The 27,322-nt window shown below is 56.0% G+C and overlaps 6 protein-coding genes across 6 annotated transcripts; all 6 read left to right on the top strand.

The window, feature by feature from the left end:
• Positions 1-359: 359 nt before the first annotated feature.
• Positions 360-2,517, top strand: BZA05DRAFT_448818 (putative beta-N-hexosaminidase; the record flags this gene model as incomplete). Its single annotated transcript, XM_051487291.1, has 2 exons — positions 360-932; positions 982-2,517. The coding sequence occupies 2 exons, from the start codon at positions 360-362 to the stop codon at positions 2,515-2,517; spliced, it is 2,109 nt and encodes a 702-aa protein (XP_051335479.1).
• A 3,761-nt stretch (positions 2,518-6,278) lies between these two features.
• Positions 6,279-9,151, top strand: BZA05DRAFT_185290 (glycoside hydrolase family 3 protein). The gene is made up of 5 exons (XM_051479348.1): positions 6,279-6,763; positions 6,826-7,349; positions 7,406-7,824; positions 7,878-8,128; positions 8,191-9,151. Exons 1-5 carry the CDS (start codon positions 6,403-6,405, stop codon positions 8,958-8,960), a joined length of 2,325 nt encoding a protein of 774 aa, XP_051335478.1. The 5' UTR covers positions 6,279-6,402; the 3' UTR covers positions 8,961-9,151.
• Positions 9,152-12,201: 3,050 nt separating this feature from the next.
• Positions 12,202-13,314, top strand: BZA05DRAFT_185232 (uncharacterized protein). The gene is made up of 2 exons (XM_051479347.1): positions 12,202-12,333; positions 12,430-13,314. The coding sequence occupies exons 1-2, from the start codon at positions 12,292-12,294 to the stop codon at positions 13,027-13,029; spliced, it is 642 nt and encodes a 213-aa protein (XP_051335477.1). The 5' UTR covers positions 12,202-12,291; the 3' UTR covers positions 13,030-13,314.
• A 3,116-nt stretch (positions 13,315-16,430) lies between these two features.
• On the top strand, positions 16,431-19,582 carry BZA05DRAFT_343908 (uncharacterized protein; the record flags this gene model as incomplete). The annotated part of the gene is made up of 6 exons (XM_051481101.1): positions 16,431-16,935; positions 17,265-17,379; positions 17,908-18,317; positions 18,369-18,421; positions 18,602-18,657; positions 18,844-19,582. 6 exons carry the CDS (start codon positions 16,431-16,433, stop codon positions 19,580-19,582), a joined length of 1,878 nt encoding a protein of 625 aa, XP_051335476.1.
• Positions 19,583-19,694: 112 nt separating this feature from the next.
• Positions 19,695-20,874, top strand: BZA05DRAFT_411081 (uncharacterized protein). Its single transcript, XM_051484962.1, has one exon. The coding sequence runs from the start codon at positions 20,174-20,176 to the stop codon at positions 20,741-20,743; it is 570 nt and encodes a 189-aa protein (XP_051335475.1). The 5' UTR covers positions 19,695-20,173; the 3' UTR covers positions 20,744-20,874.
• A 1,414-nt stretch (positions 20,875-22,288) lies between these two features.
• Positions 22,289-26,681, top strand: BZA05DRAFT_439261 (uncharacterized protein; the record flags this gene model as incomplete). The annotated part of the gene is made up of 5 exons (XM_051486530.1): positions 22,289-23,460; positions 23,549-23,796; positions 23,866-24,876; positions 24,940-26,500; positions 26,542-26,681. The coding sequence occupies exons 1-5, from the start codon at positions 22,365-22,367 to the stop codon at positions 26,679-26,681; spliced, it is 4,056 nt and encodes a 1,351-aa protein (XP_051335474.1). The 5' UTR covers positions 22,289-22,364.
• Positions 26,682-27,322: the final 641 nt, after the last annotated feature.

Here is a 27,322-nt window from a genome sequence, read left to right as displayed (position 1 = left end):
TCTTGTTCTGCGTTCCTGATGGACGGATTATGTTGTCTACGGCGTGACGATTCGCTTCCGTTGGAGAAGCACTATCTGAGTTGATGTGATTACCGTATTCCATACGAAGCATCCAGGCATTGCGCGTGGACAGGGACAAGACAAGACAAGCCCCAGCCCTGTCGGTCTCAGGCACCCCGCAGATCGCCGCCGGAATTGGACGCGGTGCCGACATGCCTGACCGGGTCGTGATTGGAACGGGAGGGCGGCACGTCACCAGTGACTCGCTGGCCCTGCTGGCACGCCTACATAGAATGCATATAAATTCTGGGAGTGCTGCCCGCCCTGTGATCGTAACTACAGCCACAACGTGCGTGACGATGCTGTTCTCCTGGATCCTGCTCACTACGGCTGCCACTGCCACGGCGGCGACGGCGCTGCAAGTCCTGCCGCCCGTCAACTGGACTTCCACCACTACTACTACAGATGTCTTCAAGATCGCCAATGCGCCGCCGACGGTGTACGTCTCCTCCTCCTCAGCCGCAGTCCGCGACACCGACGGCATCACCCTCATCCCCCCCTCTACCCTCGAGTTCGCAAATACCTTCGCCGCCGATCTTTTAGACCTCTTCGGGAGAGAATTCACGGTGCAGGTTGTCGACGAGCCGCCGAGTGCCGGCGTGTACTTGACCATCCTGCCAGAGGAGGCGAGAGGCGGGCTGGAGTATGAGTCCGGCCAGGCGACGACAGAGGGGTATGAGCTCGAGATAAGTGGAGCGTTGGTGCAAGTGAAGGGGGCCGGGGCGAGGGGGGCTTGGTGGGGGACGAGGACGCTGCTGCAGAGCTTAGTGGTTGGTGATGGGACTGTGAAGGCGGGGAAGACACGGGATGCTCCCGCCGTGAGCACTCGCGGGTTTATGCTCGACGCTGGACGGAAGTGGTATTCACTCGGTGTATGTTCATCCTCCTCCTCTCGGTTTTCCTCTATCTGACGCTGGGTAGCTCCTCAAAGAACTATGTACCTACGCCAGCTTCTTCAAGTTCTCGGAGTTCCAATACCACGCCAGCGACAACTACCCTTTGAACCGGGGGCGGAATGAGACGTGGAGCGAGGTGTACAGCCAATTCTCGCTGCTTCCCGAGGATGAATCACTGCTCGGACTGATCGCTCGGAAGAACGAGACGCTCTCGCGCATGAAGTTTGCGGACTTCCAGCGGCACTGCGCGCAGCGCGGGATCACGGTCATTCCCGAGATCGAGAGTCCCGGGCACGCCTTAGCGATCACGAAGTGGATGCCGCAGCTGGCGCTGGCAAAGAAGGATCTGCTGAATCTTACGCACCCAGAGACGATTCCAACCGTCAAGAAGATCTGGAACGAGTTCTTGCCGTGGTTCATGACCAAGGAGGTCCATATCGGCGCGGATGAGTATGATGCGACGCTTGCGGATGTCTACATCGCGTTTGTTAATGAGATGGCGGCTTGGGTCAAGGAGGTCAGCGGGAAGAGGGTCAGGATCTGGGGGACCAATGAGCCCTCGACCACGATGAGTGTCAGTAAGGATATTGTCATCCAGCACTGGCAGTACGGCGAGTCGGACCCGGTGCTACTCGAGCAGCAGGGATACGACGTGATAAACAGTGAAGACTGGTGGGGCTACGTCTCCATCAAGAACGACCACACGCCGATCCTGCCGCGGCCGTACCCGCAGCATTTCGATACCGACCGCACACTGAACTTTGCCGGCGTCGAGGGGTGGCAGTGGGAGCCGCGCCTTGTCAATCCGTTCAATACGAGCGAGGAATGGCAGATTCCGCAGGGGAGCAAGAGGCTGCGGGGTGCGACAATGGCGAGCTGGAACGACAACGGTCCGGATGCGAGCACGCAGCTAGAGGCGTACTACGCGTGGAGGGAGGGGATGCCTGTCGTTGGTGCACGCGCCTGGAGCGGGAGTCGTGGCCCGCTGCTGGATACATCCACCCTCGCCGAATCCGTCGCCCGCCTCGCCACCGCCGCCCCCGGGCAGAATCTCGACCGCCGTATCCCAGCTCTGCCTGTGAGCTGGAACGGCACCACTCCTGCGGTGATAGGCCTCGGCAGCAAGGGGATGAACTACACCCTCACCATCTCGTACACCGCACCATTCACTCTCTCCTCTCTACCCGACGCGAACCTCACCCTCCTCCCATCGGGCGAACTCCACTTCATCGCCGACGGCACACACTACCCGCTCCGCTCGACCTCGTCCTCGGCCGGCTACGACGCGGGCCACCCGGGCCGGATCTGGAGCAACGACACCAGCTCATCGCACGAAGCAGTGCTGCTTCCGTCTCGGGGCACGGTAGTTATCCGGACCGACGAGATTGGCGGCAGCCGCGTGTGGGCTGGCGGGGAGGACGAGGAGTTTCTGGGTAGGTTTGAGGCGTTTGTCTACGGTGGCAGGAATACGGTCACTAGCTGGAGTCAGATGGCCTTCGTGGCGCCGATGTATGAGGCTACGGGAGACGTGGTGGAGGCGACGATCAGTGAGGGCGTGTGATACGGGAAAGCTTTGTAATTGAGACGCGGCAAGGCTGGTATCATAATGGCAATAAATTGAAGGGCGGTTAGTTCTTAGGGCAGTCTGCTGGTTGAACGTCAATGGATTTTACTGGGTGCTATGTATGATACTATGTACACTCTAGTACTGACTGTTTACGTGATTGACGGCCATGGAGAGTCTGCTACTATGGCCGGCTGGTGCTGGTACGACATGCTTTTGGGTGACCAGGGGCGACCACAGGAGCCCGTACTCGGTTTCGCCAAAGGAAGAGGGATCATGGCGAAAGGCTCAACGGTAATAGATTCATGGGCATTCACTCGTTAGTCTGGAAGATTACACTTACCAATAATAGCAAAAGTGGGGGGCGATTGGTGCCGAAGGTCTCCAGTAGTACTACCGCACGGATTTAAATCCAGCAGTCTCATGAGAATACATATTTACTCTGTAATCCTTTTTCCTCCTGTAGTTAGTCTCAATCCTACGGTATCGAAAAATTATACGCAGTGTTATGAAGATACGCTTACTAAAAAGCCGGAAGAACTACCGTAGTTCTTCCGAATGCAAAGTGATACGCGGTGTCCGGAATACCAGAGACCTACCAGAGAACTACTATACCTTATTCGCACAATAGCGTAGATGGTGCAGAGAAAACGATGTCATGCTGATCAAGTAGGTAGTTCCTAGACTGTAGTAAAACTATGACGACGAGTCCTACGGAAGAAATGCCGTGCTGAGCAGAATGCACCGGTCATTTAATTCGGTATGCATACAGTAGAAATCCTGTAGTTTCGAGAATACGTACTGTGAGTAAGACGTGCTGTAGGCAAGCAAGCATTTACGACATTCGTGTAGTGGAGGAAGTGCCGTAGGGATACAGAATAAATGCTGGAAAGGAAACTCCGCAACTATACGGATTGAGCTGAATATAGTAGAGCTGCCGAGTCCCTACAGAATTGAGAAGTATCTGTCAGTGCATTTATGTACTTTTATGGTAACCATGGAAATCCCAAGGCTTATACGGTATTATGTAGGCACTGTATCACGCTTGTGGGTAAGCAAAAGCGAGTGTAGATCAAGCCAAATATTTACCGACAGGTGCATGATACAAGTAGGCGGGCGAGCGATCGCTCGTGCTGCTAGGGGTGGGGGGGGGGTGTTGGCTTTTTCCAACTCAACTTGTTTTCAAACCTCTGGACAGATAGCAAGTCCAGCCCCACAATACCAAGCTATCGAGATCGTCTGGGTGGATCCAAAATACTTGCATCGTAATCGGTGTCTATCCAGCACTGTCCCTGACGAATCCAGCTCCGTGGGTTTCCGTGGAGTGGATGAGTCGTAAATCGATGCTCAAAATGTTCATATCCGTGTGCATAGAGCAGTGATAAGCAGTGGAGCATGAACATTCTGACGCCACAGAGTTGCGGAAACTAAGGGATAATCTCCCCACCAGGAAACGTTATACGAAAAACATCTGAGAGAGAGACCTTCCTGTTTTGTTTCGCATGCAGCCTATCTAAACTATGGCGAACTAACGAACTCCTTTTCCTGCCCGCCCTGGCCAGTCGAGGTGAAATCCCCGGTACCGGCCAGTCCGTGCCTTACTTCCCCTGCCCATCCGCCTCGGGCCGACGGAAACATCTTTTGGCATAATCTTTTCGGCAGCTTTCAGTCGATTGAGTGACAGCTCATGTCCACGGCCTTGTATGTACGTGTATCGCTGCTTCGTCCGTGTTGCTTACTCCTTCAAAGCACTCTCATTCAACTCCATAAGGCTATTGAGTGCTCAATGTATCTACTGGAAAGGAAGCCGGGCCAATTTGTGCGTTAGGTCCCGTCGGGTTCGATTTCCCATAACGCTGCTGAGCTGTCAATGGTGTCCGGCAACAAAGTCGCAGCCTGTCGTTCACGGGCATCGTGTTGTCCGCGTAGACTTAGGTCGATGGTTACGATAGAGACGGATTGGGCAGTGTTTTCGGCTACATACCTCTCCCTGGTTTTCTTGTATCCGTCAGAAAACATGTAAACCTGTATCTTTGGAAACATGCTGGAGAGAGAGCTCAAATAGCTTGTCTTGAGTTGGAGGAGCTCTTCTTGAGCTGTATTCGATTCGTTCATGCCATGTAGCCCTACGGATCTACGAGTCCTTTATAGCCTTCAATCCTAGAGTGATATCTCATTCGGCATCAACACGCTTGCCTTCCTCATTTCAACTCCGGTAGATTAATCGTCATCTCACTCGTTACGTCAAGATCGGGCCTAGCGTTGCATGCTGATACTCGTACGCACGAGCATGGTCTGCCTGCGGGGTTCATCTTCCAATCACCGACCACTCCCTTGTCCCCCGGCTTCCATCGTCGAGCCCGGATTCGCATGGGTAAGTCGTCAATCCACCCAGTTCCCCCACAGTTTCAGCAGTTGAGCGAAGTAGGTCGGAACGTCCGCAAATAGGAATACCTATGCCTGAATACCGGGCTTTCATCGACGCTCGTGTCGTGTGCTGGAGTGAGATTGGGCGAAGCGATTGCCGAAGGGACGTTGGTCTAGTTTACGGCTTCACACGCTCGGTGCTGGCCAGAAGCACCAGACTTTAGCAGCGCCTTCTTCTTCTTCGAGGACATCATCGACTCATCATCGCCCTCAGAAGGCAGTAATGATGGCCAAGACGGTGGACGGGATACCGCCGTGCAGTGGAAGTTCATTCACATCATTGATACGGCTTTTATCCGCTGCCTGATGTATATGGAGCTAGGCTTACCGGCGCGAAATCCGAAATCCGGTTCTTGGAGACGCATGCAGCGCCTGTGAGGGGTCCATCGTTTGCGGGGGAGAGATGAAGTAGCAGAAACACGAGACGTCGGAACGGATCATCATCATTGGCCGCGGGGTGTTGCCTGTGCAGCACAGGTGGGGATGGCCCGTTTGTGCACAAGTTGCATGCGCCCACCGTTTAGGCGGAAGGACTGAACTGTGGAGGATGCTCCGCTGTGGGGTTGGCATTCGCAGCTAGTTAAGGCGTACCGAGCGGGGGCGGGGGCGGAGAGAGCCAGGCGCAATGCCCCGGAAACTGCGAGCCCGATATTCCCATGCAATTGACGTTTATCCAAACGATGGTATGCAGTGGTGCTTTTCACCCATTGCTCGCCTCGTCAAGCTCGCTCACCTAAGCTGACCGGCACCCCGCAAACCTCCCATCGGTCTTTCCCCGCCGTCGATCTCATCCTTCGAACTCGGTTTCGTCGTTTCATCGAACCATGGTACATACCCGTACCTCCCAGCGTTTAGAACACCAACCCCATTTTCCAATTTCACGGGCCCGGCGATATGGACTCATCACGAACCGAGGATAAACGGCCCCTCGGATGCATGCACGACGGGTTTTCCTGGTTTCTGCAATAAACTGGCGGATATCGACGTATCAACTGGATGCAGGTACGTTCGTTGTCCCTTGGCACACGGGCCATATTAATTGTATGTACAGCGGGTGATTTGACGAATGTTTGTACTATGGCAATCGGTGCAAAGGGTGCCGACTTTCCTCACCAACACACCTTGCAAGGTGGTATGTGCTTTTTAACCGTGCATACCATCCCCGCCACCGGAGAAAGCTGGTGGTCGTCCCGTCGATCGACATGATTTACCGGGGTGGCGTGTGTTCACCCGGGGTTTGCCAACGGAGAACTCGGGATAGTTACACCACCTCAATCAAAAATAACAAAAAAAACTCAATTCCTCGTACGGGCATGTAATGAACGTGTACGATATTGGCATTGTCCCGGACTATAAAGCCCCAATTGCTGCCAGAATATTGGTCTCCATCCCCCGTGTTCCCCGTGCACCAGGGCCTCGGTTTTCTCCACAAACGTGACTCGAAAATCCATCACTATGAAGCTTCACGTCCTCGCCCTCTTGGGCGCCGCCTCTATGGCAAAGGCCGCGAACACCACCTACCCGTACAAGGATGCCACACTGCCGATCGAAGAGCGCATCTCCAACCTCCTGTCCCTCATGACGCTGGAAGAGAAGATGGCGCAGATGATGCAGGGCGACATCTCCAACTGGCTCAACACCACGTCGGGAGAGTTCAACCGCACCGGCCTGGTCGAGAACATGAAGACAAAAGCCGGACAGTTCTACGTGGGCTACCCGATCTCTTGGGATTGGCTGCAGAAGGAGACGGAGCGCGGGCAGAGGTACCTCGTCGAGGAGACTCGACTTGGAATTCCCGCGCTCACGCAGACGGAGGGTACGTGCTCTGTTCCGATGCGATTGCGACCGGTGAAGGGACTGACAGGTGCGTGAAAAAAGGTATCCATGGATTCTTGTTGGAGAATGCGACCATCTTCAACTCCCCCATCGCATACGCCTGCGCGTGGGATACCGAGTTGGTCTACAAGCTCGCCGCGGTGGTGGCGAAAGAGTCACTCGCTCTCGGTGTGAACCACATGTTCGCTCCCGTCGTCGACCTGGCGCGAGAACTTCGCTTCGGGCGTGTCGAGGAGATGTTCAGCGAAGACCCATACCTGTCAGGCGAGCTGGGGTACGCATTCGTCAAGGGTCTGCAGGATCATGGCGTCGCTTCCACGGTAAAGCATTTTGCAGCATTCGGAACGCCAGAGGGTGGGTTGAACACCGCGCCTGTGCATGGTGGCGAGAGGGAGATGCGACGAACGTATCTGCCCGCGTTTAAGAGGACCATCATCGATTCGGATGCGTGGAGTGTCATGAGTGCTTACCACTCGTACGATGGAATACCGGCGGTCGCGGATTACCATCTGCTCACGGAGATTCTGCAGGAGGAGTGGGGTTTCAAGTACCACGTGATGACTGATGTTCGTATTCTTCACAGATTCTCACTAGACATTAGAGGGCATGCTGACTTTTCCAGGCCGGAGGAACCGACAGGATCTGCAACGACCACGGTCTCTGCGAGCGTGGCGACATGGAGGCGATCACCCAGTTCGCTCTCGGGGCAGGCAACCACGTCGAGATGGGTGGTGGATCGTTCAACTACCGGACTATTCCCAAGCTTCTCGAAGCCGGCAAGATCAAGCAGAGCCTCGTCGACGATTCTGTCTCTCGTATTCTGAGGACCAAGTTCGCCATGGGCCTCTTTGAGAACCCTTTCTCGGCGGCACCGAAGGATCAGTGGAAGAAACTTATCCACTCAGCGGAGGCGATCAAGCTGGCGCGGACGATCGATGCCGAGAGTATCATCCTGCTGGAGAACGATGGCGTACTCCCGCTCAACAAGAAGAAGGTCAAGAGCATTGCCGTGCTCGGCCCGATGGCTGATGGATTCATGAAGTAAGTCATCTCGCAACCATTGAACCGATCGTCAAGTCTGACTCGATGCGCAGCTACGGAGACTACGTCGTCAAGGGCTCAATGTACCGCGGCGTCACACCCCTTGCAGGAATCAAGTCGGCGCTCAAGGGTACCGGCGCGAAGGTCACCTACGCCAAGGGCTGTGAGCGCTGGTCCAATGACCAATCTGGGTTCGCGGAGGCCGTTGCTGCAGCCAAGGCCGCCGAAGTCGCAGTTGTCGTCGTCGGAACGTGGTCCCGAGACCAGTTCGAGCTCTGGAGGAATTTTAACGCCACCACTGGAGGTATGCCATCCCATTTCGATTCCTTCCTCCCTTGCCCATCATTGACGTATCTTTGCACATAGAGCACATCGATGTCCACAGCCTCAACCTCGTAGGAGCACAAGCGCCCCTCGTCCGCGCCGTGCTGGAAGCCAACCCCAACACGATCGTGGTCTACTCCTCTGGCAAGCCCGTGACCGAGGCGTGGATCTCGGACAAGGCAGCCGCACTGGTGCAGCAGTTCTACCCGTCGGAAGAAGGCGGCAACGCTCTCGCCGACGTCCTCTTCGGCTCGCAGAACCCGTCCGGCAAGCTCACGGTCTCGATCCCGCACGACGTCGGCACGACCCCCAGCTACTACGACTTCATGAAGGGCGGCCGCTACAGCTCCCCCGGCGCCGCGTACGAGAACGGCACCCTCGTCTTCGGCCAGCAGTACGTTCTCTCCAGCCCGATACCACTGTACCCCTTCGGCTACGGCAAGAGCTACACCACCTTCTCGCTGCAGAACGTGACGCTGTCGGCGACCAACGTCACCGCGTCCTCGATCGTCAAGGCCAACGTCGTGATAAAGAACACGGGCAAGCTTCCCGGCGCCGAAGTCGTGCAGTTCTACGTCACCGATAAGATCGCCTCCGTCACCACGCCCAACATGGAGCTCAAGGGCTTCAAGAAGGTCTTCCTGAAGGCCGGCGAGACGAAGAAGGTCAGCGTCGACATCGATGTCAGCACGCTCGGCGTCTGGACCGTGCGCAGTAAGTATGTCGTCGAGGACGGCGAGTTCATCGTCAAGGTCGGACAGGACAGCAGTACCACCGGGATCAGGTCGACGGCGTCGTTCTGGGTCAGTTAGATTTTCGACTCGACATAAATGTGAAACGGATTGCGTGCGATTGCGTGCGACAAGGGTGAAAGACTACGATTTTTTTATTTTTTTATTTTTTGGGTTCACGAATTATCATGATCTTTGTGGTTCCGGGTGGTTTCTCCGGGTGGTTTCTCCGCGCGGATGTGGGCAGTATGTACTAGTAGCAGAGTAGAGACATCTTACTCCGCCGGTGCGCGGTGGCTGATACTTGGGTATATCCCTACCCGCCTCCGTATGTATGTAATTCAAATTTAATTCAAACGAGGAGAGAAGAGAAGAGAGAAAAGAACTCGCTTTCGCTTCTACCCAGTGCCCACTGTCTCGTGCGAACCCTCGGTATATTAGGCCACATCCCGGGACTCCCGGTCAAGTGAGTGAGTGAGTGAGTGAGTGAGTGAGTGAGTGAGTGAGTGAGTGAGTGAGCGAGTGAGTGAGTGAGTGAGTGAGCGAGTGAGCGAGTGAGCGAGTGAGCGAGCACCTTCCCCACCCTAACCACCCGCGGCTACCGGAACGGACTCCCTCGAGACGTGCCGAGACGAGACGGGATGATCGACATGGACATCCGACATCAGGACGGACGGCGCCGGAGGAGCTGTAGTCACTTTTTTCCGTTTCCGGTTGGCGCCCTTGGTAGTAAGGTAGGATGTAAAGCAACCACCGTTTGATCGACAGGAGTACCGTACCATACCGGTAGTTAGTATCATAGGCCGGATACGGCTTTGACGCCGGACGGCCGAGGATTACGGATGGATCGACGTCCTGAGTCCGCATAACGGCTCTGATGATCGGCCCGGGTAGAGGGAGGGAGGGAGGGAAGGGAAGGGAAGCCGTACAGCTCTCCGCAGACCGCGGTTGAGTGTCCTCACAGCCGCGAGTACCGGTGCCGGTATTTGGGTTCGCCTCATCCCGCCCGTGTGCCTCCTCCTGTTCTTGTGGGCCTCTTCTTGTGGGTGTATGTACGGTGCTCTACTTACTCGAGGTAAGCGGTAAACGGGGGCGTTTCCATGTCAGAGCCTACCTCGAAATCCCCTACCTAGTCCTGGACCCTGCGGAATTCTGCGATAACTGCCCATTCACATTCACCAACATCTCACTCGACTCGAATCGTCGCTCTGTCGCTGGCCGCTGTCGGTTAGTCTTATTCGGTCGATGACGGCAGCAACAGCGACAGCATAGCGACAGCGACAGCAACAGACAGCCACAGACAACAACAGCGACAACGACAGGGACAGCGACTGCAACAGCAACAGCCACCGCAACAGCAGTAACAGCAGCAGTATCAGTATCATAGGTAGGAGTGACTGATATCGGATGACAGAGCATGATGTCCCGTTGTTGGTGTGTCCACTCTTCGTATGATAGAGTATGATATCCACCTACATGTTGTCGGTGTGTCCACTCTTCACCTTCACCGGACGCAGTCTCCCAATCCCACGCAGTCTCCCAATCCCACGCAGTCCCCCCTCCGTCGGCGTCGACGTCACTCCGCTTCCCCGCTTTTTTTCCTGCGACCTGCGGACGCGACGAACTCAAGCCAGTGCAGCCATTGGAAGGAACCGTGCATCCGCCAGATCAATCAAACCAGTCCAGTAGTCCAACCAGGCCAATGCAATGCTGCAATGCAAGCGTGAGCTTGAACATGAACCTGTGCATGTCGTATGATTTCCGCATGGCGGTGGGGTGCTGGTGGTGGTGTGGTACTACTACGGGAGAGCTAGATAGGTAGTGGGTGTGGAGGGAGTGTGGATGGCAAGGGGAGGGGAGAGGGTGCGTACTAGCGAAGGACCTGCTGGAGCCTGGGAACACAACGAGTGGGAGGCACCGCGAGTGGCTGCGGTTAGCAGAACCCAGCACAGCAACACCCCGCACTGCACTGCACTCAATTCTTCCTGCACCATCCATCGTCCACCGTCCACCGTCCACCGTCCACCGTCCACCGTCCAGCTCAGCCACTCTTCCTCCCTCCTCCTCCATCCGTCCAATGCCAGCTCCCCTCCATATGATACCCACATACCGTACCCACAGACACCACCGCCTCACCATGCAGTCGCAATTGCAGGAGTTTTTCTTTTCCACCCAATCCAACCGCCCCATCCAATCCAATAGCATCCAATAGCACCCAATACTATGGCCGGAGACGATTTCCACGATCGATTCGATACGATATTACGATATTACGATATTTGTGAAGGGATTGGATCTCGTTCCGTTCGTATCCCTGCGACACCTTTTTTTCTTCTTCTTTGCTTTGCTTTGCTTTGCTTTCTTTTCTTTTCTCCCTTTCGGTCGGGGGAGGTGGGGGAGGCGGATGGAGGAGGTGGATAAGCGGGAGGGGGGAGGGGAGGGGATAAGGGGGATAAGGGTAGGAGGGAAAGGGTAGGAGATTTCGATTTCGGTTGGACCTTGCACGCGTGGTTTCAGCCCTACACTTTCATACTTTGAAGTTTGCCCCTCCTCCTACGTGTGGCTCTTCAGGCTCCCCCCCATCACCCCAGTCCCCGGTTTGACGCGACGATGGCGACGATGGCGAATAACATGAAGTAGAAGAGCAACGACAGACTACCGGTACTACGGTATTACGGACCCCGCGTCCGAGCCCACACGCCCACATGGTGCGAATCGCGATTGAGCTGGCCCCCGAGATGGGAGGCAAATCGCCCAACGCCGTCAACGCCGTCAACCCTCTCACTAACTAAGCACTTGTGTTGAAGCGCAAATATCTCACATACAAATATCTCAACTATTTCAAATACCTTCTTAGTTATCTACCGTACCGTACCGGAGTACCGGTAGTAGTTGACACTCGAGAGCGGACAGGCACAAATTGTGACGATAGTTATCTTGAGTACCTACTCGGTCCATGCATGCGGCGGCGGCGTGTGGAGCGACGGTGTCCACTGTGCGGCGTGTCCACTGTGCGGCGTGTCCACTGTGCGGCGTGTCCACTGTGCGACATGCGAACGGCGAAAGGCGAACCCAGTCAGCACTGAGCAGTTCGCCTTTGTCCTGTCCCGCGTCTCCTCGGAGGCTCGTTTGCGCCCAGCTTTCGTTCGTTGGCCTTCCGCTGTCCTTCCGCTGTCCTTCCGCTGTCTGTCTGTATGTCCGTCCGTCTGTATGTCGGACCGTCCGGCTGTAAGTCCGTAAGTCTGGCCGTCCATCTGCCGTCGTGTCGCATCGTCGTTGCTGATGTTTAACACTGCGCACATACGTAGCTCAGAGTGTAGGCACGGCGCAGGCACGCACACACGTGCCGGTCTTGGCCTGACTTGACCGCCAGGACTTCACAACCCCCGGAAGTCCGAAGCTTTTGTTCGGCATGCGGAGTACCAGTACCGCCTTGCACCCATCCGGAGTCCCGGTAAGTAGGCACGCAGGCAAGCAGGCACGCAGGCAAGTCCCGACAGATCCGCCAGCCGGAATCGGCGATCTGATGTCTCGTTAACCGCGGCAGCAGGGCAGCGAAGGCGTGCGGTGGGCTGGGTTTGGATGTTTTGCAGTTTGGCTGGGTTTGGCTGGGTTTGGGTTTCGCTGTGGTTGGCGGTTTGGCTGGGTTGTGGTTGGCTGGGTTGGTTGGTTGGCTGCGTGGGCTGGCTGGGCTGCGAGGGCTGGCCGCTGGGCGTGTGCGGTTGTTGGGTCCGCTACTGGGTACTACCTACTAACTACAGTCTACATGTGGGTATATGTACTAGGTACTATGGTATGGTACAATCGCCCCCCAGGCCCCAGCAGGAGATACGTAGCTACACACGCCGTATGTACGCAGAGCAGAGGAAGGGAAGGGAAGGGAAAGACAACGTCGGGACGCACTGGGATGGGTACCCTGAGTAAATACCCAGAAGGGTATGTACGTCATCGTATCTCCGGAGGTGCGCTTACGTGCATCAACGGGTCGATCTACAGACCTACCTACGGACCTACAGACTTTCCGCCTTCCATCCATCATCCATGTAGAGGGTTTCCTGGGAAACGGGCGCAGACTCTGCGGACTCTGCGGACTGCGGAGGGAGACATGATTACATACTTGGGTGCTATGAGGACCCTTATGGTATGTTGAGGGTATATAGCGTGTCTGCGCAAGCAACGTGATAGGCTGCCAAGTGGTTGGTTACCTACCTAGTCCTCGGTGCAGTGTGCACCTTAGGTAGGTACTCTAACTAGGGTAGCCGCGCAGGAGAAAGAGGGTCCTCCGGCCGGCAGACACGTTATGCGGGGATGGGGGAGGCGAATAACTAATGGTGATGGCGGTGGCGATGGCGGTGGTGGTGGTATCTATGATATGTACGCAGAGTACGGTAGGTGTCGGTACGTAGAGTATCTGGAGCGGAGTACTCTACCGCAGAGTACGCAGACTCACAGTGCGTGCTGATATGGCCTCTAGGTGCCCAGTCAGTCAGTCAGTATTTGTTCCCTTGCAGGAGCTGGCAGGTAACAAGTACTCTATCATATGTAGGTTGGTAAGGAGGCTCACGACAGCTGCTCGTACATACATGCCATAGCAGGCATGAAGTTTTCCAACCTGCAGCTACTCTAGAGTAGAGTGATGCCTTGGCCCCCAAGGCCTCTCGCCAAGCAGTAGATACTCCAGGTCTCCGAGTAGTCTCTCATCAAAGAGGAATCCATCGCGCTAGTTACGAGAGGTTGAAAACTTTGTGCCCACCACGATGTATCCACTCGAGCACGCAGAGCAGGGACGAGTACTCAGAACCCCGAGTAGGGTAACTACCATATAACTACCCAGTAGAGTAGAGCCGATACAATCCCGATCATCGGCTGTGACTGAGACCGAGCGAGCGGTCGGTTGAAAAAGCCAGGAATCCAGCCCATCTCGATCCGCTCTCGCGCACGGACGGAACGGGCTTGCAACCCACAAACATGATCGAGTCGCGACTCGCGACGACTGCGCCCCTGATTTTCCCGGGAGGAGGTGGGGAGGCGGCGGCGACGAAGAAGAGGAAGTAGGAACCGCACTTATTTTTTGATCTGGAGATGGCTTCCGTCCCTTGGGGGAGGGATGGGGGACTGGGGGGAGGGCAAAGGCAAAGAAATGCAAAGAGGGAAAGGAAGGGTTTGGGTTTAAGGTTGCATTGCGGGTCGCTTTCCCGAGCCACTCAAAATCAGCGAATGGCGCGAGCGTGTGGGTGGTACAGGCCAGGCCAGCCTCAAAGGCAACCGGGCGGTCTAGATCCGCGAACCCAAGTGTGCTTGTTTGGGGTTCCGACAGTATGTCCTCCGGGTCCAACATCCACAGATCACTGCTGCTTTGCGCGCGAGAGCTATCTGCGGATTTCCAGTGCATCACGCCAGCCCCCCCTCCCCCCCGCAGATAGTTGCAGCCACGTCAGGAACTTGCAATGGATTTTTTTCTTCCTTCGCCGTCCGACGGACCATGGCGATTGACTGTGTAGTTGCTCCTGCTGATGCTGCTTCGCCTGCTGATTATGCTGCTCATGCTGCTGCTCCTGCTGCTCGCAGCTTGCTTGCTCGCCCGTTGCGATTGGCATGGCTTGTAGGGAGTCGTTTCGTGCGTGCAACGTGGTAGGTCTTCCTCCTCCTCGTCCTGGGGCGCCAGCGAAGAATCGTTCGAGAAGGACGACGAGGTGACAAATTGTAGACGAGGTTTCCGGGACCCCAAGCGCGCATATCGTCACCCCACGACGTCCACAACTGCACACGCACTTCGCACGGCTGCTGCTGCTGCTTGGTAGGGTGGTTGGCGGTGACAGCGATAATCCATTTCCATCGTGGAACGTGTGGAGATCGATATCGGAGCCTTAGGGGGGAAGGGGGGAGGGACTCGACTGCCCTGACCGACTGGCTGACTGACTGACTGACTGACTGACTGACTGACTGACTGACTGACTGACTGACTGACTGACTGACTGACTGACTGACTGACTGACTGACTGACTGACTTGACTTGACTCTGCGCTGCCTGTAAGTCACCTCTGTGGCCGGGCTGTCCCATCCGGGCTTTCTGTCCGGGCTGTCCGTCTCTGTCCGTCCGTGCGAATTCCATACTCTACATACCTGCGACCCGCTTGCTGGCTGTGGGTCTGCAGACTGCAAAGGAGGAAAGAAAGAACGAACGAAAGAAACGAAAGAACGAAAGAAAGAAACGAAAGAACGAAAGAAAATAAAGACGTGCTGTGTCTCCGCTGCTGCTGCTCCGTCCACCGTACCATATCATACCATACGATACCATTCCGTACCGAAAAGAAAGGAAGCTGCAGGGCGCTGACCACAACAAATTGGAGGAGCGGTGGAAATCATCGTCGTGGACTCGTGGAGCCATTCTTCTCTTGTCCTCCCCTCATTGATAAAAAAAAAAAAAAAGAAAGCGAGCGAGCGAGCGAATTGTACGTACTCTAGACGACCGTAACAGTGCCTCGCTTCCTCCCCCCCTCGTCGACCGAAGTCGAGACCGCGGCCGGCCTCGTGGTATCTAGCTGCGTCGTGGGACATCACCTACTAACATTGCCCTACATCATGTCCCTGGCCGAACACCGACCAAACCGAGCGAGCGGGTTCGTGATAGGTGGTAGGAGGAGAATGATGATGAGGAGAGCGGAGGAGACTACACCAGCAGCAGCAAAAGAAGAAGAAGCAGCAGCAAGAGCAGAAGCGGAACGCAGGTCTAATAGCATGGACCTGTTGCCAACGGATAGGGCGCCTCCGCAGCGGTGGGCCGGGAGCAGTCGGACTTCGTGCCATTCCGTCAAGGAGAACAGAGCTAGCAGAGTCCATAAATCTTATGCACCACCACCACGTCCGGTTGCCATAAAAGACGGCGATGCCCGCGGCATAGTTTCGCCTCCGATACGGGACGGAAAGAGAAAGATAGTGGGAAACGGCCAAGACGACGAAGATCAAGACGAAGATCCAGACGAAGAACAAGACGACGACGACCGCGGACAATTACCACAGAGCATGGTCGTCCATATGAAAACTGCTTCGCCGCCGCCTCCACCGCCGCCGTTAGTGCAACCACAGCAACCACATCAGCAACGGCAACAACAACTACAGCAACATCAACTTCCACATCAATATCAACAGCAGCAACAGTCGCAATCCAGTAGCAGTCTCAACAGCTATCACAAACGTCCTGCCGTTTCCCGAACACCCTCCAACGACTCGAGTTCCTCTTCCGGAAGCTCTCTGTCGGCCGGCTCGCCCCGTGGCGGGATGACCAGCTCTGGTGCTGGTGCTGGTGCTGGTGCTGGCGCTGGTGCTGGCGCTCCATATACCGGTAGTCGACCCGCCGGTACGGGTTGGGGCCAACCGCCACCGAGTACTCCTCCTTCGCATCAAATACGACACTCGCCCTCGTCCTCCTCCTCCTCGATCAACAATAATATCAACAACAATAACAACAACAACAGAGCAAAGATGCAGCGATCACCGGGTGGAATTGATCAAACGACTCTAGCTTCCCCGATGCGAACACTCCTATTGACGATGCCGCCAATAAACAGCAGCAAATCCGAACACATCAAACGCACGGCGGCATCCAACAAGCCTCGAGCCGAGTTCTACACGTGGGAGAACCTACCACCGCAAGAGCTTGTGGCCGCCTGCATATCCGCATTCTACACCAATGGCATCGCGAGCCTGCTCTGTCCGGTGCCGGAAATCGAGGCCAACGACATGTTCCGGAGCATCTACGGCAATGCCGCCGCCTCCGGATCCACGCCGGCAGTCTCCGCAAGCGCGCGCAATGTCATACGGGCAACGAACAACAATTTCCGGCTGTGCCAGGTGCTGCTCCTGGCGGCAGTGGGCTCGCAGTACCTGGAGGAGACAGTGAAGGAAGAAGCGCGGAATGCGCTATTTACCAGCGGGAAATGGTACCTCCATATGGCCTTCGGCAGGGACGCTATCGACGTGCAGCGACTGCGCGCGAACTCACTCGCGGCTCTGTATCTAATATTCCAGAAATCCATCGCGGTCGTCGAGCATCTCAGTGAGTAGCAATCCCGAACCCACAAGCTGTCCTTCCTCCTCCCTCCCTTAGCCTTCCCCTCCTCCCTTCTCCCCGAGCTCGGGCTGTCCGTCTCTTTCCCCCGTTCGCCCGCTCTGTCCGCGTCACTGCCCCCCACTCCCCCGCCCGCCCGTCCCCCAGACGTCGCTTGAAGGGGGAGAGAAAAAAAATGATGGTGCGAACGAAGCTCTGACGTCCGGACCCCGCGTTGGGTATTTCTACAGACTGCGCCATTACCATCGGGAAAGCACTCGGGCTGCACCGCCGACGATCACCAAGACAAAACGGGCTGGAGACGGGTGGCGGGTTAGCTCACCGCGCAGCGGACACAGGCAGACGTAACGTCATGGATGTCATTCCCGACGAGCTCAACGACAATTGGCCAGCGTGGAAGCGGGCATGGCGATCTTTGGCGTTTCTGGACGGGTACGTTACCCTTCCTGACTCCCTGCATGGCCCGTTAGATAAGCATGACGCAATGGCGCTGCACCACCCCCCCACTTAGTCGAACTGCAAGATACCCAAGATGGCGGAAGGCCAGAATTCCTGTTTTCGTGGAGATGGCGATTTCAACCCCGTAGTGTAAATTATATGGGCTTCGCGGCAGCTTTTGTCTCCCATTCCGCAATCCCGCACATCGTTATTCCCATTGCCATCTTTCTCACATTGCCGGAGAAACTTTTTTCGCGTTGAAAATGGCATCTAACGGTATGATGGACGCGAACAGGTGGATGTCCGCTTCGGTGGGGAGCATTTCACAGCTGCAGAAGACCTTTGAACCGACCTCAGAGGTAGGACGACCGATTGATCCCGAAATTGGCTGATCGTTTAATCCACAAACCCACCCACCACACACACACCGATCGCGATCGAACCGATGCTAATAAATTTCTTTCGGTGTATGTAGGATGCTGAACGCCTCCAACAGCTGGCGTCGGAATCTGGCCCCAGCAGCGCCTCTTCGTCTGGCTCAGGCTCATCCGACAACAGCAGCAGCAACAACAGCTCCGACTACAACAGCAGCAAAAATGCCACCGAGCAGGACTTCGACATGCACCGCCAGCTGGAGCAGCTCGGCGTGTTGATGGGCGCCATCACAAGCGACGTTATCTCTCCGAGGGATGTCCCTCTCAACACCGTAAGGGTCTACTCGGATCGCCTAAAGGCATGGCATGCAAACCTGCCCTCGAGTCTCACCCTCTCAACCGCCGTACGGGAGTCCCATTCCTCCGAGAGTCCACTCAACCACTCGACGCTCCTGATCCATTGCGCCTACCTGGGCTCCATCGCACAACTCACCCGTCGCATCCTGGTGAGTAGGGTCACAGCACAGCTCACAGGGTCGAGCGATGTCGAACATGCCAGTGGTGGTGGAGGTGGAGGTGGTGGCCGGGCGTTAACCGAAGCCAATGCAGCCGCCGAGGAATTCTCCAAGATCTGCGTGTCGGCCGCGAGGCAACTAGCGACCGTAAGCACCCACCCTTCTTCTTCTTTCCTTCCATTGGCCTGTCATTGGCTGCGTGTGATCGGCTCTCAAACAGAAAGAAAAAAGAAAGAAAAAAAAGAAAGAAAAAAGTGGCCTGATCTTTACGTCGCTGACGCCCCATGATGATGATGGATGCTGATGATCTCTCTTCTCCTGCCTTAGGTCGTTGGAATGCTCCGTGTCGAAAATAAGCTAAACAGAAGATGCTGGCTAGTAATGTAAGTTTCTTCCACTTCCCTACAGACATCACCCCCGTGCAAAATCTTTTGGTGCGTCCCTGTGCACTCGTTGGCCGGGCTGGGTTGGTGGGTTGGCGGGTTGTGTTGGGCCCGCGGAGACCTGCCCTTCCTGGATGCTTCATACATGTCACGACGGGATGCTTACCGTCCTCCTTGCGCCTCTAGCCAATCGGCATACACGGCAGGCCTCATCATCTGTCTCGACGTCGCCCGTAACCGCGGCCGGCCTATGCTGGAATCCGTGTTCAACGAGAGCCTCGACCTCATATCGAAATGCATCGCGACCATGCAGCACTGTGCGTCTTTCGACGCTGTCGCCGACGGCTACCTCGCCGTCCTGCGACCAATGTTCAACACGTTGCGCACGCCCGAACCAACACGTGCTGCTAAGCGTGCTCGGATGTTCCGGGATCCCTCCACCGGCCAGAATGACCCAGCGGTCTCCGGGGCTTATCCCTCTAACGAAGCTCTGCTGGACCACATCCTGGAGCTCATGAGGGCGCCGTATGGCGGTGAGTCCACCATCTTGGACCAGGACTTCTTTGCTGTTCCCGGCCGGACTGCAAACGTCGCGGAATACTATCGGTTCATGCACCAGTCTCAGCAACAACCGCAACAACAACAGCAGCAACAGCATCATCAACATCATCATCAACATCAACACCATCAACAACAGCATCATCACCAACAACAACAACACCAACAATACCCGCAGCAGCAACAGCAGCAGCACCTTCAGAACCAGCAGCACTATGCGCAGCTCCATGTCCCGCCATCCCCGAACAGAGCCCGAATGGATGCCCCGATGCGCGGTACCGAAGAATCCACTTCCCCGCGTCAACAAGGGAAGGGGCATCCGTGGACCAAAGAGGAATACGAAGCCTTCTTCAGAAGAGTTATTTAGGCCTTCGGCAGGGATTCCGGGTCACCTGGCACGGCGTATGCGCACACCGTCGATCTTTCAATGGCGTGGTGCTGGCGGTGACGGTTGTGGTGCCAGCGTTGGTACTGGTGGTGGTGGTGGTGGTGGTGGTGGTGGTGGTGGTGGTGGTGGTGGTGGTGGTTAGAACTTCAGTTTATTCCCCTCGTATTCCTTTTTGCTTTGCTTTTGTGCGGATCTTTCTCCCGCCCCCTTCCTCCTCACATTCATGTTACTCCGGAGTTACAGCTCGAAGTCTGCAAGAGCGTGTCTCGTCTTTCCTAGATGCTCCAGCCACGTGCGATTTTTTTCTTCTTTTCTTTCGTTATATGCAGGGACAGCATTTCTTACGGTTGGCGCGTCGTGGAGGATTATCACTGCCTGTCTCCGAGTCGCCCTGCATATGCCCCCCTCCCCCCCTCCCTCCATCAATCCATCCATCCTGCCTGCGCTGTGTCGATGCAGCTCGTTGTCTGGGTCTTGGCTTGATTGCTTGTCGTTTCCATTTATATTATTTTCCTTTGCATACTCGTCGTCGTCGTCGCATTTACTTCCCGGGTTATACATTGTGGCTGCATGCGTGTCGGGGTTGGTTGGCTGGGGGTTGGGATCGGTGTTGGCGGGGTTTCATTCCAAATCTTTTTCCTTTTCCTTTTTGTGTTTTGTGTTTTCCTTTTCCTTTTCCTTTTTTCTTCTTCTTCTTTCTTCTTTCTCTTTCTCTTTCGTCTTCTTTCGTCTGCCAGCCTGCTTGCTCCTCTTCTGTTGAGGGAGTTGATTATGATCGCATGGGGTCGGATTCGCTGTGATAGTCTGGGGGGAGCAGGGCGTATAGGTGTTACTGTCTGTCTGTCTGCTGTCTGGCAAAAGAATAATGATATCTACTACCGTATCTATCTTGCATTACGCTGCGCTACCATGTACCTACCGTGTCTACATACTCCGCTGTCGTGTCCTGGGTCCGGTCCGGTCACTCACTCACAGTCACTGGTACTTACTACCAACTTCCAACTGCCAGACCTTCCCCTTCCCTTCCCATCAACCGAGAACCACTCGCCAGTCTCCCGGCGCCCTCTCGAGTCCCCACTCGCACCTCGCACCTCTCACGGCCAGCGGTCCAGATCCCCGGTGCGCCGTGTCGTGCAGTAGGCAACTATGAAATCATGATGGGCTGTTGCTTGCACAAGTGCCCCACCGTGCCCACCCTAACTGGCAGCGTAACTACCGCGGGAGTGGGCTAGGTCGATGGACTGGATGGATGGATGGATGGATGGATGGATGGGATACGGTGGGCAGCACTGGCACTGGCACTGGTACGGTAAGTAGCTCATCGTGCATCGTCGTGCCCGCCGTGCTCTACCTAGAGTAGATGTGCCCCGGAGCTCGTTTGCTAGAGTACCTACCATGTAGGTGGAGCAGGCCGGTCGCCTATTGCGGATGCGTGCTGGACCGGCAGACAGCGTGGACCGGCAGACAGCGTGGACCGGCAGACCGTGTGGACCGGCAGACCGTGGCGGACCGGCAGAAAGCGTGCACCGGTGGACCGGCACTGCACTGGTAAAGGATGACACTGGACACTGGACAGCGCGTTCGAGCGATGGTGATGGGGCTACAGACTACGGGTATACCGATGTTGAGTATAGGTAGTGGTGGGGATGTTGGGGGTGGGGATGTGGCTGGGGGTTGTCGTTGCCGTTGGCATCGCTATATACCGCGGGCCTAAGTACCGAGTTATGTAAGATCGCTGGCTGTATACGAGTACGGATTTTATGTACAGATGCAGTCTGTAGTATGTATCGTGTACTCGGGTGTAAGGGTAAGTGCTGCCTCACCAGTTTTTCCCCCATACAGCTTAGCGTTTTTCCCCCATACAACTTAGTCACAGCCACTCACTCATTTCATTTTATTTGGCTTAGTGCACTCCTAATGTAGACTAGTGCTGTTAATCCGTAATGGTGGTGAGGCACCACTTATTGGCAGCTCCTGGTACGAATGTATGCAGAGGTATTTAGGTAAGCAGTGATTTCAGAAGGCACGTGGTGATGTGGCTGGTGCTTTTTACAGTACTAGATCGTTGCATGAGTATTCGGACAGGCTGAAATAGGGGCTCAGCCTTGTCAGCACGTTTTGCTTGTGAGGAGTCTCCGGCGCCGGCAGCTTCCAACCACCAACCATTAAATAGAAATGATCAAACGAGTAATAATCTTCTCACTGCGTCTCCTCTCAGAATCGTACTTTTTAACATAGCCCGTTTACGCTCTATGGGATTGAAATCTGGAGAAGTTGGTGGCCAATCCACTCAGAGCTCTGATCCTCGTCAGCCTCGTCTTGGGGCCAAGAAGAGGGGCCACATTTTCAGCCTGTCCGAATACCTATGCAACGATCTAGTAGTACACACGGTTGGTAGTTGCATACATACGGTTGGTTGGTGGGTGGGTGGGTGGCTTTGCTCTGTACAGTACTGTACATACGGTTGCCAGTTGGTGGGTTGGGTAGCTTTGTTCTCCCATCCACACACCAGCACTCGATACTCGTGCATGGCAACGGCAACGGGCAACAGGCAACGGGCATTCCAGCCCATTCCATTCACGCAAACAAAGGAAAGGAAAGCGGGGGAGGGAGAGAATGGGAGAGGGAAGGCCCGATTGTCGTAACGTAACCACAACAACAATAATCTTGAGCAAGCAATACACTCTCAAGTTTCGCAAGTTTCAACGCCGCTCTTCCCCTCCCTAACTGTCTGCACACGTAGTAATATTAAACAGGCACCATGGCCGCAGAAGCCGATACGAATGATACCGACAGCCTGGACAGCCTGGTTAGCCTCACCTTCACCGTCCGCGACCTCCAGCAAGCCTGCCGCCACACCAAGCGCTACCTTGAGCACAGCCGGCGAATATGGCTGCACCAGCAGCGGCCCGGTCTCGTTACCGACGGCGAGCCTGCCGAGTGTCGGCATCCATATGTAGACCTCTTACGCACCGAGCACTCCGCGCTCCTCCACCTTGCCGCCGACGTCCGGCGCCGGGCCACACACATCGCCCTCCTGGCCACCGACGGCGGCACTAACACCGCCTTTATCGATCTCCCGCTGGAGCGCGGGTATATAGCCCGCCACGGCAATAGTGTCGGCTACGCTGAGTTCCACGGCGAGGTCACCGATGTCCTGCGTGAGTATGTAGGGTTTTTGTATCGGTGGAAGCGGCTGCTGCGAGATGTGATACTTGCTGCGGGGGAGGAGGGAGCTGAGCGAGAGATAGAGATGGAGAGTGAAGTCGCCAAGGAACATGCGATCATGGCGCAGAAGTTCCGAGCCGTGGCGGAGGGGGCGCTGGGGATGGAGTTGCTTCTCGAGCCGCGGTCCGTGATCGCGGAACGGCAGCCGAGTCCTGAGCCGCTGCGGTTGGATGTGTGGACGTATCGGCAAGCGCTGGAACTGGCGCTGGCAGAGGGATGCGGGAAGCCTGGTGTCTCGTCACAGATAATCACTCGAATTGGAAAGTCGGATGCAGGCGCCTCGGCCGGCGAAAACCGCAAAAACCGCGTCGAACCCACCCCACCGCCCGCACAGATCCCGTTGCTCGCATCACCGCCGGAGATACCCAAGGAACTGTACGCCCACCTAACGCCGCAGCCACTCAGGATCTACGACCACCGCGACGCGGCCGCCGCCGCAGGTGAGGTACGGCTGGGCGAAGACCACTACATCTACCACCTGCTGGACTTCATCCGGCGCAGCCTGATGCACTGCGAGAACGCGGCGAAGTACGCCATCCTGATACGCGTGAACCGGAAACGGTACGCACGGGGATACGGTAGTGTATGGGAGCTGCTGGAGAGTGAAGCGTCGCCATCTGTTGCCGAGGGTGAGAAACTTCCCATCCCATTCCCCCGCAGTCCACGGTCTCCACTGTCTCCACTCCATTGACGCCTCTGACACATCTGCCGCCGCAGTCTACAGCGCCAGCAACATCCTCGCCCACCACTTCCCACAGATCCACATCGACGCCTGCTGGGACCGGACGCCACCGGCGTGGGGCTGCCACCTCCCCGGGCTGCCGGGCGAGCGGACGAAGCTGCATATCAACCAGGCGCTTTTTGACGGGTTCGAGGAGACGGTGCGCCGTGGGCAGGAGGGCCAGCTGTTTCTGTGGTTCGTCTTCGTGACGGTTGCGCACGAGTTTGCGCACTATCTTGTCAGCGTGGGTTTAGCCACCGATGGCCCATGGGGGAATTACGGGTGGTGGAGGCTGATACTTTGCGGCACGTAGATGTCCGCGCTCGGCGACGAAGCGGTCGACCGCGCCGCATCTGATAGCACTCGAGTCGGCACGCCCACGTGCTTCCGGTACCTGCGCCCCCGTCTCGCGCAGCAAGAGCGCGGCGAAGCGGGGGACTTGATTGAGTTCCTGCTGTTTGGCGGGCAGACGTCGGCGCGCGGGTACAGCATCGAGCAGCCCGGCCATATGCCGTTCCTCGCCTTCCTCACCTGGGGATCTTACATATACACCGATGCCAGGTGTGAGCGTCGCTACGATCGCCTGGCAGTTATCACGCCTGAGCTGGCGAAGGAGCTACTTGCGCGGACACGGCCGGCCACTCGCCTCTGCGCTGAGGCGGTGAAAACCCATCCAGCGCGCCCGTCGGAAGATGAGTATAAGCGCGCGTGGGAATGCATTCCCGCTCTCCACGATCAGCGCGGCTCACTACTTACAGCCCGCCGCGAGACATCTCACAGCAGCAGCAGCATCACCGTTCTGCGCATATCATCCACCCCCGCCAGCCTCCACCCTTCTCCACCCCCGCACATGAACCTCAAGCACGACGACGACCTCCCGCCCATCTTCCTGCGAGTCCGCCTCGTCCCCCACGGCTACTCCGCATCCACGCACTGGCAGATCCCGGCGATTCCGTGCGGGATCTCGACAGTCCTATTCTTGGTCCGCGAGGCGTGGCTTCCGGCCGAGTACCTGCTCCTACAGTTCGCCATCACCGCGCTGCCGATGCTCGCGTTCGTGTTTGTCCCGCTCGAGGGGTTTTATTATATACTTGCGAGGGGCGAGATGGTGGATGAAGTGTCAGTCGCCGCTGAGCCAACCGAGCCAGTCCCGACCAACGACACGCCGATACGCACTCCCGCCCCGAGTCTGTTCGCGCACATCTTCGCGGTTATATCTGCTGCTGCTGCTATGTCGTGGAAATTGCTGGCGTCGTGGGGAAGCTACATCTACGCCACTCGCGCCTGGCGTCTACTCGCGCGAATCCTCGCGCCCATCCTCGCGGTATGCGCTGCTGTTACTATATTTACTGTTATTGTTACATCGCGGATGTGGAAGTGGCTGCAGGCATGCGGAAAATATATCCTTGCCGCTGCTGTCGTGGTAAAAGCACAACAAATGTTTCGCAAATGTTTCGAATATTTCGCGGAACGGGTCCGGAGGTGTTATGTGGTGCTGAAGGGTCTGGTGGGGCTGAAGGGGCAGAAGGGAACTGGCGAAACTCTACAGCAGGCGCCGGGCCAGGACGATGCGTTACGCACCCGGACCCAGACCCAGACCCAAGAAACGGGAAATACGACTTCCGCTGTAGCAGCAGGGAAGGACGCCGGTCCGGTGCGTGATGAAAAGAAAGAACAGGAGGAGAACCAGAAACGTGAGGAACTGAAGCGGGAAGCAGAGAAGAGAAGAAAGGAATGGTTGGAGAGGGAAAAGCGGGAAGTGGTAAGGCGGAAAGAGTTGGAGGAAAGAAAGAAGAGGGAGGCCGAGGTGAGGGAGAAGGAGGCGGAAGAAAATAGGATTCGTGAGCAACTGGAAAAAAGGAAGGCGGCTGAGGAAAAGGCGAAGAAAGTAGCAGAGGAAAAAGCAAAAAAAGAGGCCGAGGAAAAAGCAAAAAAAGAGGCCGAGGAAAAAGCAAAGAAAGTAGCAGAGGAAAATGCAAAGAGGGAGGCTGAGGAAAAGGCCTACAAGGAGGCCGAGGAAAAAGCGAAGAAGGCGGCTGAGGAAATGGCCTACAAGGAGGCCGAGGAAAAAGCGAAGAAGGCGGCTGAGGAAATGGCCTACAAGGAGGCCGAGGAAAAAGCGAAGAAGGCGGCTGAGGAAATGGCCTACAAGGAGGCCGAGGAAAAAGCGAAGAAGGCGGCTGAGGAAATGGCACAGAAACAGGCCAAAGCAAAGGCGATGAGAGAGGCTGAGGAAAAGGCAAAGAAAGAGGCTGAGGAAAAGGCAAAGAAAGAGGTCATAGCAAAGGCGATGAGAGAGGCTGAGGAAAAGGCAAAGAAAGAGGCTGAGGAAATGGCAAGGAAAGAGGCTGAGGAAAAAGCAAAGAAAGTAGCAGAGGAAAATGCAAAGAAGGAGGCTGAGGAAAAGGCCTACAAGGAGGCCGAAGAAAAAGCGAAGAACGAGGCCGAGGAAAAGGCCTACAAGGAGGCCGAGGAAAAAGCGAAGAAGGCGGCTGAGGAAATGGCACAGAAACAGGCCAAAGCAAAGGCGATGAGAGAGGCTGAGGAAAAGGCAAAGAAAGAGGCTGGGGAAAAAGCAAAGAAAGAGGTCATAGCAAAGGCGATGAGAGAAGCTGAGGAAAAGAAGAAGGCTGGAGAAGAAGAAGTGAGACTCCGTGAAGAACAGGAAAAGAGTCGCAAGCAGGCGGAGGAAAACAGGAAGGCTGAGGAGCAAAAAAAACTCCGCGAGGACGAGGAAAAGAGGAGGAAGGCAGAAGATGCTCTTCTTCATGCAGAAGAGCAGGAGAAACAAGCCAAACTGCAGGAGCAGGCGGACGAAGAAAAGCAGAAACAAGCCGATCGTGAAGCTGCCAAACAGTTTGCCCAAGCAGAAGCCGAAGAGCGCAAACAGTGGACCGCAGCTGTGCCCGAATCGAACCCATTCCAACCGCCACCAGGGTTCGGCGATCGTAGATCCTCACGGCCAGCCCCTATCGCCCCGCCCGAACAGATTCGGCTCGGGATACCAGTACTAACTTCTGCCACCACGCCCACATCTCTCGACAGCGACAATTCAAGTTCCACGCTTCTCTCCCCTTCGGCTTCCGCCCGAAGTGTATCCCCCAGCGGGAGCACTCCTACGCCTGCTAGTGGTGGTAAAAGAGTAATTCCGTCGCCTTCGTCATCAAATACGACTTCCCGGATTCCGTTAAAAGGCAAAGGTGGCCTCCAATCCCCCGGCTCAAGCCGCGGGGCCTCTCCAGCTTTCGGGCGGCAGCAAACTCTCGGTCGCGGTGCATCGCCCACCGGTTCTAGGCCGCAGGGACCATTGGGTAGCCAGATCCCTCAGGTCCCGACCAGCGTTGGTCGTCGTCCTCCTGTTTCGGGAGGGCGATTAACTCCTGCTTCGGGAGAGCGCACTGCAACGACAACGAAACCTTCCATCAGACCGCCCACAGCAGCAAGCAGCACCTCGCGCGATAAATCGCCCGCCAAACCAGTAAAGAAGCCCTTCTTGAAGTCAGGTAGACATGCAGCGGAAGATGAAGCGGAGAAGAAGAAGTAGAGTAAGTATGTTAGAAGAGTAGATAGCGTGTTTCAACGTATTAGTTATTTGTTACCACATCTATCATCAGTAGAAGTTCGCTATGACAGATTGCAGGGCTGCACCGTTCATCCACAGAGGGCACCTTTGTCTTTAGGTCCTGCCGGTCTCGCGCTCAGCCTCCTGGTTCTACAGACTACAGTTTCGGTTCGAAGGTTCGAAGGTATCAAACAAGTGATACTGCCTG

Source organism: Tricharina praecox (genome assembly GCF_024521635.1).
Source record: "Tricharina praecox strain CBS 144465 chromosome Unknown BZA05scaffold_34, whole genome shotgun sequence".
Classification (NCBI taxonomy): Eukaryota; Fungi; Ascomycota; class Pezizomycetes; order Pezizales; family Pyronemataceae; genus Tricharina; species Tricharina praecox.
Note: the sequence above shows the minus strand (reverse complement) of the source record. Positions and strands in the feature narration are given on the sequence as shown.